At 42.5% G+C, this 12,710-nt stretch overlaps 1 protein-coding gene across 1 annotated transcript in view; it reads left to right on the forward strand.

The window, feature by feature from the left end:
- LOC113478867 (amine oxidase [flavin-containing] A-like) overlaps positions 1-12,480 on the forward strand; it is a gene marked incomplete at its 5' end in the record, with an annotated part of 38,362 nt that extends 25,882 nt beyond the window's left edge. Inside the window, 9 exons of the mRNA XM_026846380.1 lie at positions 1,470-1,619; positions 2,947-3,106; positions 4,390-4,486; positions 6,020-6,073; positions 6,980-7,037; positions 7,460-7,557; positions 9,019-9,130; positions 10,591-10,653; positions 11,121-12,480. Coding sequence (XP_026702181.1) covers positions 1,470-1,619; positions 2,947-3,106; positions 4,390-4,486; positions 6,020-6,073; positions 6,980-7,037; positions 7,460-7,557; positions 9,019-9,130; positions 10,591-10,653; positions 11,121-11,276 — 948 coding nt within the window. The remainder of the gene's footprint in view (positions 1-1,469; positions 1,620-2,946; positions 3,107-4,389; positions 4,487-6,019; positions 6,074-6,979; positions 7,038-7,459; positions 7,558-9,018; positions 9,131-10,590; positions 10,654-11,120) is intronic.
- Positions 12,481-12,710: the final 230 nt, after the last annotated feature.

Raw genomic sequence — 12,710 nt, forward strand, 5'->3', positions numbered from 1 at the left:
TTTAAATGTTTGCAGGAGTTCAAAGCAAGTGTACTTCAGAGTGAAAAGAGTTTTTTTGGCATTGAAACCTCTAACAACAAGAGTTGGAAGTGGATAGCAATAGGCCTTTCTTTCTTGGGACAGCTCACATGACAGCATGTTTCTCACCTTGGTCAGGGCAGGTGCCTGGTTGCCAGCAGAACATCATGGTTTTCATTTGATTGCTCTGGATGAAGTTTCAGAAAATGGGAGAGAGGGCTGTGAAAGTAGTTTGGTTATGGTATGCCGGCACCCTTTACCAGCCTCCTACCTCAGTTAATTCAGCTTCAGAATGCACGTGCAGCATGTCAGACCTAAGCTGCCAACAGCAAAAGTGGAGACAGTAACACACCCTTCCAAGTGTGCTGGGATAGGGAGACATTAAGAGAAGTTGCCTGGAGAGATGTGAAGTCTCCATCAACATCTGTCCATTGTGGTAAGAATAGAAAAACATGTGTAAGGAATGATGTAAGTAGAGCTAATGCTGCCATGAGTCTTCCTCCTCAGGAGCCCCTCAACCACATCTGCTGTCCCACGTCAGCAACTGCTAGACATTGCAGCAAGAATTAAAAATAAAATTAATCCCAAGATACTTGTAGCTAAACAAGACATGTGGAGAGGGGAAAGCTAGCCTGGGAAGAGCACTTCCTTTTCTTTGTGCCTGGGTGGAGCAAGCAGTCTTGGTTTCTACCATCCTTTCCTGTCCCCTCACCCCAATCAAAATCATTTGAGCAAAACCGCTAAGGGTTTCTAACAGCAGCCATGACGAGTCTTCAGGCAGCCATTTTAGACTTTTAGCACAAGACTTTTCTACCTACCAGTACCAGCATCTTATACGTAAAACTGAACTGCTTGATATAACACGCGTGAATGGTAGATGGAAGAGGGTTAGTACTTCCCCTGAGCCTCTGCACAGACATCGTTAGGAAATATGTGTCACAGACCGTTGTTTTTTTTTTTTTTTTTTCCAGACAGCAATGTCTTTGTGTCTTCCTAGGGGCAGATAAAGCTCATCGCCTGCTGTATTCGAGGCCAGACCTAGTGCTTTTGGGCTGGTGCAGGCTTTCACTGTACAGATGCAAGTAGGTGTCTTTGTCACACATGGGTGTTTTGGTAGCACAATGAGGGGTAAAATACTTAAAACCTCTTTTTAATGAAGTGATATGTTTATACTAGCTGGAATACTGGCATTTTATGTTTGTTCTCTAGACTTCAAGAGTCTTTAAGCCAGCTAATTGAGGAAGCCATTGCAAAAGTGGTTTAGGCAGCAAACCCTGCTGAGGCTCAGGTTTATGCCTTCACTCTTCTGAAAGTCTGGGCCTCTTTATGCACCCTTAGGACTTGCAGATTTGGCCTGGAGTTTCTTGATTATGAGCAGAACTCATATTCAATGACAATGTGATTAATGCTGGTGATCTTTTGTTTGTGTTTCTTTTCTGTTTGTTTTTTAGGAGAGGAAGTTTAAAGGGGGTTCTGGTCAGATATCGGAGAAAATAATGGAACGCCTCAAAGGCAGAGTTAAACTGGAGAGACCTGTGGTCCGTATTGATCAGACAGGTGATAATGTCATTGTGGAGACTCTAAACCATGAGATATATGAGGTAATTCGATCAGAATAAAAGTAGAGTATGCATTTAGTGGGGGAATACATCTGCTGTAGCTCTTAGCCAGATATAATCAGGAAGTGCCCATTTTTGTGTGTCTATTTCTTGGACTATGCTGACACTGTGAAACCTGCTTTACAGATTTATTTATGACTGTGACTCTTATTGGTGTTCTGCTAGTTAGTGTCTGTCATTACCGTGCCTTTTTTTGCCTTAACTTTTTCTGTGATTATATATTTTTACATTTTAATTCTGCATTGAGACCATTTCAAAGAAAGGAAAAATAATGTTCCTGTTCGTATCTAAGCTTGTGGTTTGCAGAACAAAATTAAAAAAAAAACCCAACAAAAACATTTCAAATGCCTTTAGTAAGATTTTGCATCTGTGCAGTGGTGCTGTGAAATGCTTCACCAGTACATGATTACCCGCAGTGTCACCCACGAGGTGGCAGCTTCATTCTGCACGCAGAGCCCAGCCTGCCACGGGGGTTTGTGCAGGACCGTCACGCTCTGCAAGACCCCAGTCTCACCAGTGGCGGTGTTTGGAGGTTATTTAAAGAAAGCTGGCAGAAAGGGAAGAGGCTGTTTGGCAGAGAAGCTGGTCTGTCGATGCCCTGGAGGAGGGACTGTCTCCTCCCACCAGGGATTTTTAAGCCCTGGAGTTAAACCACTGGCTTCTCCCTCCATGGTGGCTGAATGACAGCCGAGTTGGAGATGAGGGCTTCCAGCACTCAGCAGCCCCATCAGCGTGAGAGTGCCTGAGAGCAGAAGTGTCTGTTGTGATACAGTGTCACCCTGAGCCCCAAAGCATAGCGTCCTTCTTCGCTTCAGTCATGCACAAGACCTGTGAGAAGGATGAAGCGTGTTCAGGAAAGCTGAAATCACCATCAGTGTTGCTTGTACTGAATTAGTATCCTGTGAATATCGCAAAAAATCACAGAAGTGATTTGATTTTTTTTTTTTTTTTAAACAGCTTGTAATTTGGACAAATGTGGTTCATATTTTCCTGGGGAAGATAAACAACAGTTTTACCTATGTCCCATTTTCCTGCCTGTCTTCAGCCAAGTTTCAACTCTGGTCTGTAGTGTCCAGAAAGCTGTCAGCAATCATCTAACCACAAAACAACATTTTTTTCCCAGCTCCTTTTTATTCAGCGGCAAAATTATTTTGATCACCTGGCAATATCTGTATGTGAAAGCCAAGCAGCAAAATCAGGTGTGGGAAAGATGTTTACAGCTAGTAAGAGCATCTTTCAAACATGTCCTGCAGGGTGAGCTCAGTGAGAGGCAGAGCCTTGTCTGTACTGACTGTGTTTCACATTTCAGGGCAAGTATGTGATCAGTGCTATCCCTCCAATCCTGACAACGAAGATTCACTACAAACCAGAACTGCCGTCAAAGAGAAACCAGTTAATTCAGCGTTTGCCTATGGGGTGTGTCATAAAGTGCATGGTGTACTACAGGGAAGCCTTCTGGGAAAGGAAGGGTACGTGGGGAAAGCAAAGGACTTGGGACTCCCATGCTATGTGAATTTTGAAGCTCTGCTGCCTATCAGAGAAAAAATCCAAGGGGTTATTAATGTGCAAAACCCCAAAAGCAAACACATGGAAAAGTGAAAAGTAAAGCTGCTTAGAAAGGAGAGCTCTTCCTCCAAGCTTGAGTGCACGCCTTGTCCCAAAGATGAGTCCAGACCCAAATAGGATTCTGAATCTCATTGTTGCTAGCTGAGGAGAGACAACTGAGAGAACAAGCAAGGTTTCCCTGGGAAGCATTGCCGAAAGCTGCAATGCACAGAAGCAGTGACCCTGCAGCAGCAGGTTCCTGCCTCTCCCTGCCAGGGACAGGGTTAGGGCAGCCAAAGACAATTTACATCAGATGACAAGGAGAGCTTAAGGTGTAAGCAAGACCTTTCCCTGGTTTTAATCCTCTGTTCTACAGGCTTCATATCTCAGAGGACTGGAAAAAGTAGGTTAGCTTTTTGTTTTAACTCAAGATATTTTTTCCATGTGCTGCAACATCATGTGTTTCTCAGCTTTAACTGATACCATTTCCAGGACTACTTTTATGAACAGATTAGTTTCCACTTCCTGTGTAATGATACTGAGAGTTGCACCGGGTGAGAATATTTCTTAATGAAAAGAGTATAATTTTGCATGTTTCAGGGCATAAATCCGCCATTGGGATTAGAAAGAAATGTAGGCAGGTTTATGCATTGATACCTAATATGGTATTTTTTGCATCTGAAACATGTACTGATGTGATACTAGATTAGATGCCCCATGTTTCTGCTACATTTCTATTATGGGACACCATTCTTCACAGTCTTATCATCAGCAAAATCAATACAGGGTGTAAATTTGAGCCCGCAGTGACCAGATGTAATTACACTAGGTTTTGTTGCTGCTTTGCTATTTTGGCCAAAGTTATTCATGAAATGAACCATCATAGTTCTTGCTAGATCCATTTATTTTTGTTTATTCTCTCCATTATAGAAAGCCAAAGGGTCGTGCAACAATCCACAGAAATTCCTTGCTAAGTAATAATGGAATTTAAATAATGACTTTTATAAGTCTGTGTATAAAATTTCCCAGAGTCAGAGGGAAGAGAGGAGTGTTACAAAGAAAACTCTTCAGGCATGGGTATAATTGGTGATGAAGGAATTACTGTGCATTTCCTTTTAGGGATAATTTTCCTTGCTCATTACTATCAGAAACAGTGATCATCAACAAGTTTCTCTGGCAGTCATTTTGTTTTCTGTTCCCTCCTTAGGTTATTGCGGTTCCTTCATCATTGAGGATGAAGAGTCTCCAATTGGAATAACCATAGATGACACAAAACCTGATGGATCTTTCCCTGCCATTATGGGGTTAGAGCTTCTAGTCATACTTAGAGATGTGTATTTCTTTTTGGGTGAAGGAGTGGGAGGAGGAGGAAGAGGGGATATGGTCAGGTTACATCAATGCTGCCCACTCCCACAGTCTTCATAGATGAAGGAGAGTACTTCTGAGAAGCCCCTTGTGCTTCTCTAGTCCATACAAGCTTTTAGATGAAGCTTCTGCTACAAATAGCGTAATAGAAAGGACATGGTTGAGAAGGAGTTGCTGAATTTTCATCATTCAGTTAATTTTTTTTTGCTGTGGAGTAGATTTAGAAATAAATCCCTTTCTTACCTAGCATTGTGAACCTGTATTTGGGTTATGTTGGGCATTGTATTTAGTGCCTGGGCCAAAATGAAAATACAGTTGTCCAAGAAATCCTCATTTGACTCTTCTCCCCTTTGAGCTGAGGCAGGACAATGAACATCAGCTGGTGGCTGAGCAAGGCAGCAGCTGTGCAGTGAAGAAATCAGGATTCTGAAGAAACTGCCAAGGAAAAAAGTTGTAGTTTGGACAAACAGATGGAAAAATATGTAACAGCACTGACTGCCTTTTAAAATAGTTTAAGCCAATATGAACAAACAATCTTTATGACTGTTTCCACTGTAATCTGAGGCAAGACTGCCAAAAAAAGGCCAAGAGAAATGTCAGGCAACTACTCCTTAAGTATCTGGCAAGGAAAACTTGCCACTTCTACTGAACTGTGCATTTTTATGGTCATGTTCAAGGCTTAAAAAATTCCATGACCTGAGAGCAATAAGCCTCCTCCAAACCCCATATGGCAAGCAGTTTCCTGCTTTCTTCATGTGGATTTATAAAACTTACTAAAAGAGTGCCGAGATCTTCCCCTAGGTATCGCCACTAAGGTCAGATGAACTAATCACCAAATCTGTTTCCTTCAAGCTGAATAAATATTAATCCCTGTTCTTACAGGACTGGTCCATGACACTGCGCAGTGCAGTCAAAGCAGCAGGCTCCCATCACTTATTAACACCAAGGGCAGTGGTATGGCCTGCTGTCTGCGATACTTCAAAACCTCAAGAAAACTCAGGGTCTCAGTCGTTTTGGATAAGGCCTAGGGTATAAAAGAGTAGGAAGTGCAGGCTAGTTTGCTGGATACTGTCATCTCTCTGCTCACTTTGGGTATCACTTTGCTCTCCTGAGTCAGTGGGGATGGAGAGCTCATTCCTACTGAGCAAAATGAGGCCAGTGCTGGCAGCTTTGAAAACAGACTTGCAATCTGCAACTTTCTCATCTGGTAGCTGTGAGGCAGTCTTCTGCGCCTGCCTCCTGGGAATGCACACTCTCAGCTAACTCCCCAGGATACCCTGCATAGGCCTTCTCACCCGTGTGACCTGTAATTATGAAGTAAGCGATGAAGTATGATGAAAAAATGTCAAGCCCATTACGTACTGGTGAAGTGCTTTGCTCATCTTTTTTTTTAGTCATTACAAGCAAGAGATTGTGAATCAGCTGGGGTGCTGACACTGCATGGTATTTATATGCCATATTTTTCTTTTCAGTTTCATCCTTACCAGAAAGGCTGTTAAACTGGCCCATCTCAGTAAGGAAGAGAGGTAAGAGTTCAGAAACTATAAATGTTTCAGAAGTTAAAGTCTTCTCTGGGGTGCTTCCCCACAGGAGTATGTGTGTAGATACGTGTGTGCATGCTCAGTGCAACTACCAGTGCTGGAAATTTGGGCCAAACATGAGCTTTTAGTATAAACAGACCGAGACACTAATGCTAATATCCATCCAGTTATGATATTTCTGTTTCCAAGTCCTGCCCACTCTTCCATGCTATGACTTATCAGCTCCGTGTCTCCATGTGAACTGAGAAGATTTTTCTGAAGACATTTCCAGAATGCAACCCCACTGAATGATGCTTCACCCCAGCCATATAGGGAGTGATAATATGCGTAGCTTTGGGTGTCCTTCACATTCAGACTGGGTGATAAAATTTTTAAACCTCTATGTTTACAACAGTATGGTTTCTCCATTAGTCTGTGAAAAGAACAAACAGTGCTTTCTAAATGTGATTTTTGGTACACATGCAAGTGAAAGAAGAGTTCTGCTTAGGAATGTGAGTAGTATTCTCCAGCTCATATTTTGTTCTCAGCTATAGTAAATCTGTAGGGATTTCACTGATTTATATTGCTTCTCTTCTGGTCTTACACCAGTGAACATGAGAATGAATTGGCTCTGCATCCTAAAATAACTGTACAAAGATTTATTTTTTCAGAGCTCATTGCCAAAATTAACCTTAATTTCCCATTCCCTGGGTCCATTTTGGATGTCATATTTAGGCATCAGCATTTGAAATATGTATATTAAGATAAAAACTTGAAATCGGACTCAAAGCCAAACCTGACTTTCTTTCCAATGTGTAGCAATAAATGCAATTTTTTTAATAAGAAGAGCAATAGCTGAGAGGTTTTTTTCCACTTTTTTTTTTCCCTGACTATAATTTTATTTTCATATAGGAAGAAGAAGATCTGTGAGGCATATGCCAAAGCAATGGGGATGGAAGAGGCTTTGCATGTAAGAAATGAATACCTGTTTTCACCTCTGTTGTACAGTAAAGGTGCTCCTTTGTTCTGGTGGATGATTCCAGATCCCTAAAACGTGTACCTAAAATTGCATGTTGTGCCATACAATCTGTACTCCCAAGGGGAGGACAGCAGCATCTAGTACAGGAAGAAAAGACCTGTCAGTCTCACTCTTTACAAGAAAAGAGAAGGCAGTGCATTGTTTTATTTGTTCTGTCATTTCCCTATGGGAGACTAGTGCTTCTGTAAAAGTGCAAAGATTTGTTTTGTGCAGATGGATAGCATTAGCCAGATGACACGGCACTCCTTTGACAGGTATCCTTAGCCTGTTTTTTCCCTCTTCAAAGAAATTTGGGATTTATTTCCAGTTTTTCTGTCACTGTTTCACTCTCTAATGTTTGCTAATACTTACAGCCTGTGCATTATGAAGAAAAGAATTGGACCATGGAGCAATATTCAGGGGGTTGTTACACAGCCTACTTCCCACCAGGCATAATGTATTCTTATGGAAGGTAAACCAGAGAATGCTTTGCTTTCTAAATTACATTTCTTAGCTCATGTACAATGATATACCTTATGCAACAAACTTATGGCATATGTAGCATATTGGGGGACTTCCAACCTTATTTCTGCTCCCCTACTCCAGCTAACAAGCTTCTTGCTACTGACTTTAGTAAGTGCAGAGTTTCTCTTGTGACTTTCGAGAAAACAAAGCACAGTCACAAAGGGACCTGCTAGAGCCAGGAAACCTTTCTCCACTAGGTTACTTACAGTATTTGCCTCTATGCAGTGTGTGCAGTAGATATCTTTAATGCTTTCTGAGACCTTGAGGACACACATCTTGGACAGATGAAGAGTCTCCACTGACTCTGTAGGGGGAGCACCATGTTCTGGTGAAGCCTGTTAAGTCACTTCACAAGGGGAAGACAACTTACATGAAAACTCTTTCTCTCCTTCCACCCAGCAAAGCCTCCCATGCCCTCCCCATGCAGAACTGCTGTATTCCTAAAGGAACGTGGTAGATAATACTGGGTAATACTAGGTATATCACTGAAAAACCCGTGGAATGCACTGTTCAGCACATAATCGGAACAACCAGACAAATCTTATATCCATAGCCAAAGACCAGACAAACCATGTAGCACATCGCAGTGTGAGCTCCTTAGCATGTCCATCATGGAGTTACGCCCTGCCTCTGCCAGGATGTGAGTGCAAAGAAGTCATCCTATGCACAGCCTCTGCTGTTGTAATTTATTACAGTTGGGTAGTGATAGGTGAGGCCTCTGACCTGGGGAAGCTGGTGTCACGCAGACAGGGAAAACCTAATTGCGGGGGTTAGATGGGAGCCCTTAGAGCAAGTACATCTCTCTATGGGAAAGGGAGCTCATTACCTAGGGCTGGGTTGACCAGGATGCTAGTGCAGCTTTGCATGGCTGAAGGGCTGGCTTATATGACCCTGCAGAGCAAATGTAACTCCCTGAATGCTGAGGCCTTCAGCTGCCATCCCCTTTTGGCAGGACTTGCAGCCAGCCCAGTCCAGCCTCCAAATAGAAGCTGTTATTAGTGACCTGTCACTGTGAAAACATCATTCGCATCCCACTGTAATGGCAGGATAACAACAAAGCTGCCATGCAGAAGACATAAATCTATCAGCTGCACTGCATTTCTGGAGGCTGTTAGGTTAGGATTGCCCCGTATCCCCGCACTAAAATAAGGCTTATATTATTTTGCACGGAAACTGGGTATACTGATTTATGCCTTAGATTTTTCTCTCTCTCAGATATTGAGTTTTGTGTATGGAAACAAGCAGGTGGTCCTGCGGGGACAGCTTATTGCACCATGCTCTCCAGCCCAGGTCTGTAGGAATTCTGGAAAACTGAAGCTGAGTGCTCCATCAAAGTCCATAAATTGCTTTTAGAAGGATCATCACTTACCTGTTACTTGTCATCTGACATTCTACATTTGCTTTGAAGGATCATTCGCCAGCCCATTGACAGAATCTACTTTGCTGGCACAGAAACGGCTACCCAATGGAGTGGATACATGGAGGGGGCTGTACAGGCAGGAGAGAGAGCAGCCAGAGAGGTAAATACCATTGGTTTGCTTGCAACTTCTCTATTAAAAGGTTAAAAAGGATTAAGTACAGCTTGGAGGGTCTGATTTCGTGCATCACAGCCTGTAATTGTACAGTGGCTCCTAAAATTGATAGGGAAGAATCCCAGAAAAGGATGTGAACGAAAGCCTTTTTTTTTTAATCTTTAAACTTTACTTAGTTATTGAATAAAGTGAAGCCGAGGATCTTACCCGAATCAGAACATTACACAGTGTGTTGCTGCACTGGAGACTTAAAATGAAGCTCATGCCATATACCTCATGTCTAGAGGAAAAAGTCCTCCAATCTGATGCTGCCCTTAGATATACTACCACAATTTCTAAAAAATTAATCACTGTATATTTTAAAAGTAATTTAAATCATTACAAATGCTTGCAGCTATTTCCTGTGCAGTGATCTGGAAATCTGACCACTGTTCTCATTTTTGATCTATCCCTTCTACTTCTCCTTTTAGCAAAGAGTACCATTAGCTCAGCTCTATGAATTCGTAATGGGTGGTTCTGATAATGTCTAAATCTCCTTAGAATGACACGCATTGGGCTGGATTCCCAGTCACAGTGAAACCCCTTTACAACAGTCTGGAGGGAGGGAAAAAAAAAACATGAAAGGGTGTACGCTACAGTTATAACTACTGTATGGCAGAACCACGGAGCTTTTATTTAAGGGAAAATCAGCCCTTTGCTTCCATTTGACTGAATGTCATATTTGCCTTATAATCCTCGTTACCTGCTCTGTTTCAAGTCACCTAATTTGTCTTTTCTCCATGCCTATGAGCAGTAGTTACAAAGACAGCTAGCAGTCTCTTCTGTAGACATTCATTTGACTCCAAGAACCTCCATGGTTGTTACAAACAATTTACTCTCAAGAAGAATCCTTGATGAGCTCTGTACTGCCTGAATGTCCAAGAGATAACTTTGTAATTGTATGCTTTGAAAGCCCCAGGGTTGTATCTTTCCTCTTTCTAGTTTGTGATCCAAGCAGCATCACTCCTAACAGGGTCTGTGTCCTGAGCGTGTGGTGGTAACCTCACCTCGCTATTTCTCAAACTGTCATGTGAAAAAAGCCTTTTTACCTATACTCAAAAAAATTTTAAATCAACAGCTGGAGAAGCTGTAGTTTGTGTGGATTTCTGAGTAAGTCCTACTTTTTACAAATGACTCTGTGAAACAGGGTCCTTAAAACACTGGATAGGCACACAACTGTTTGATGACCAGCTGTCATATATTTACAGAAACTACCAAAACTGCCTCTTCCTTCTCTCTTTGCTGATATAAACAGAGAAATCACTATACATTTTCTGGTTCAAACACTTTCAGCTAGTCACAGCCTTTTATCAATGTCACCTTGCTCAGACATGCTCTGCTTTTCTAAAACTGAGAGTAGTGTGGGGTTTAATTTTTTCTGATGTGATACAAATTATCTTTTCTTCTAGGTATTGCACAGTATGGGGAAGATCTCAGTGAATGAAATTTGGATGCCAGAGCCAGAGTCAAAGGTGAGCCAGACTTTCTCATCATCACCCAGTCAGGTGTGCACTCAGTCACGCTGTGATCCTTGCTTCAGCGAGGTTTTGGTTACCTCATGTGGTGATGGTATTCATTTTTTTGACTCATTCGAGGAATGTCATTACCCTTGTCTGAAGGGTGGATGGCCAGCACCCAGGGGCAAGGATCCCAGAGCCTGGGGGACTGCAAAATGCAGGAAATCAGCCTAGTTCTGCCCAGTCCCAGGCCATGGTTTTAAGCCAAATATAATCTCCTTCCAGTCACAAGTAACTCCACCTTCACTCTCCTGTGGACAACGGAAAATGTATGTTTCACAGCCCTGACCCTCCTTTCCCTGCCCCTATCTGGTCCTTGGGAAAAGCCTGTGATCTCCCCAGCATAGTAGGGGATGTTTGTTGCCTCCCAGCTCAGGTGGAGAGGGAGACCCTGCAGTGGTACCATCTTGTCTCTCCCCCAGGATGTTCCAGCCCGACCGTTCACCACCACCTTCTGGGAGAGGAACCTGCCGTCCGTGCCAGGACTGCTGTGCCTACTTAGCTCTACAGTGTGTTTCACCTCTGTGGCTGCTGCAGGGCTGTTTGCCTATAAAAAGGGACTACTCACTCAAAACTAGTGGGGACCACACGTCCAGCGGAAGCTGCATACTCCCTCTTCTTCCCTTTTACCAGATGAGTGTTATTTTTAGAGAGACGTGGCATGGACAGCTGGAAAGGGCAAAAGTTGTTCTCCTTGTGATTTTTCTTTTTAGTACATGATCAGTGGATCAAATCTACTGCAGTTGCTACCAGCTAAACAGAAATAAATCAGCTGTGGGGGTGTTTTTCAAATTTGCCTTTTTCTTATCCATTTGTTTTGATTGGACATGATAATACTGATGGTATATTCCTAATACAGGGGAAAATGTAGATCACACCTTTCCCAAAGGCAAGAACCCTTGGAGAATGCATTCATTCCCACTTGCTGCTTTATTTTTTACCACATGAGATAATAAGTGCCCTTATGTATTCACCTCAGTTAGCAGCTCAGAATATCTGAGGTTATTCCCATAACATCTCTGCTGCACAGAAGAGATTAGCATGCCAATCAGACATAGAATTGCCAAATTAATTTTCAAATGCATTTGATTAATTATTAATCATCACAACGTGAAATTTAACCACGATCTGGATGAAAAGAGGTAATTAGCACAAAGCAGCTCGCTAAACGTCAAGAGAGGAAGCACGAGTGGACTTTATTCTGCCCGCTAATGAACAAACATCTGCGCTTATCTGCTGTGCAGGGTGCCTGCATTGGTGTGGCCCAGCCATGGTGTGGCTCACAGTTATTCTGTGGCCCAAGATCATCTGATCCAGCCCAGCCATTTGCTGTTAAAGGGGAGTGAATTGAATTAGCAAAGTTAAAGCCCCTTCGACTTGCAGCAGGTGCTAGCTGTTATTTTCTGAATGGCAGCAGTTCCTGGCTCCCCGTCAATTTGCTGCCCCTCGTTGTGTTCGTAATCTGTACCGCCTTCCTCCAATAAGGAGAAATATATTTGGGGCTTGAATTACTGCCTTGTAAATTACAGTAATTGGATGCATCTGCCTGTTCCGCTCTTACTATGTACATGACACACTTAAAATAATCACTTTAGCGTTTAACTGAAGTCTGGAATATATGTTTCACAACGTACCATCATTATGCAGTCTCTTTGCCATTAAATGTGAACATTGTATGTGTCCATGAACTCAACTGTCATTCGACATGGGTGAAATGTGCCTTTCAACAGTCCTGAAACATTGATAAGAGGAGGTCTCCTATAAACTTTTCTTCAGATTCTTTCTTGCGTTGTTTTTTGTGAGTTTGTGGAAGGTGGTGTGTCTCTGCACCTGTGTTAAATCACTAGGCACATCATATGCAGCAGCCACTGAACCCTTGCTCTGCTCAACACGATCCATATGTATACATCAGCAGAAATACCTACCTACCCAAGATGACTTTGGTCCTGGCTTCTGCTTCAACCACATTCATATGTCCTCTCAGTTTTTTTGTCCAAAAGCCTTGTAGACAC

Source organism: Athene cunicularia, assembly GCF_003259725.1.
Source record: "Athene cunicularia isolate RWA chromosome 1 unlocalized genomic scaffold, athCun1 chr1_part1, whole genome shotgun sequence".
Classification (NCBI taxonomy): Eukaryota; Metazoa; Chordata; class Aves; order Strigiformes; family Strigidae; genus Athene; species Athene cunicularia.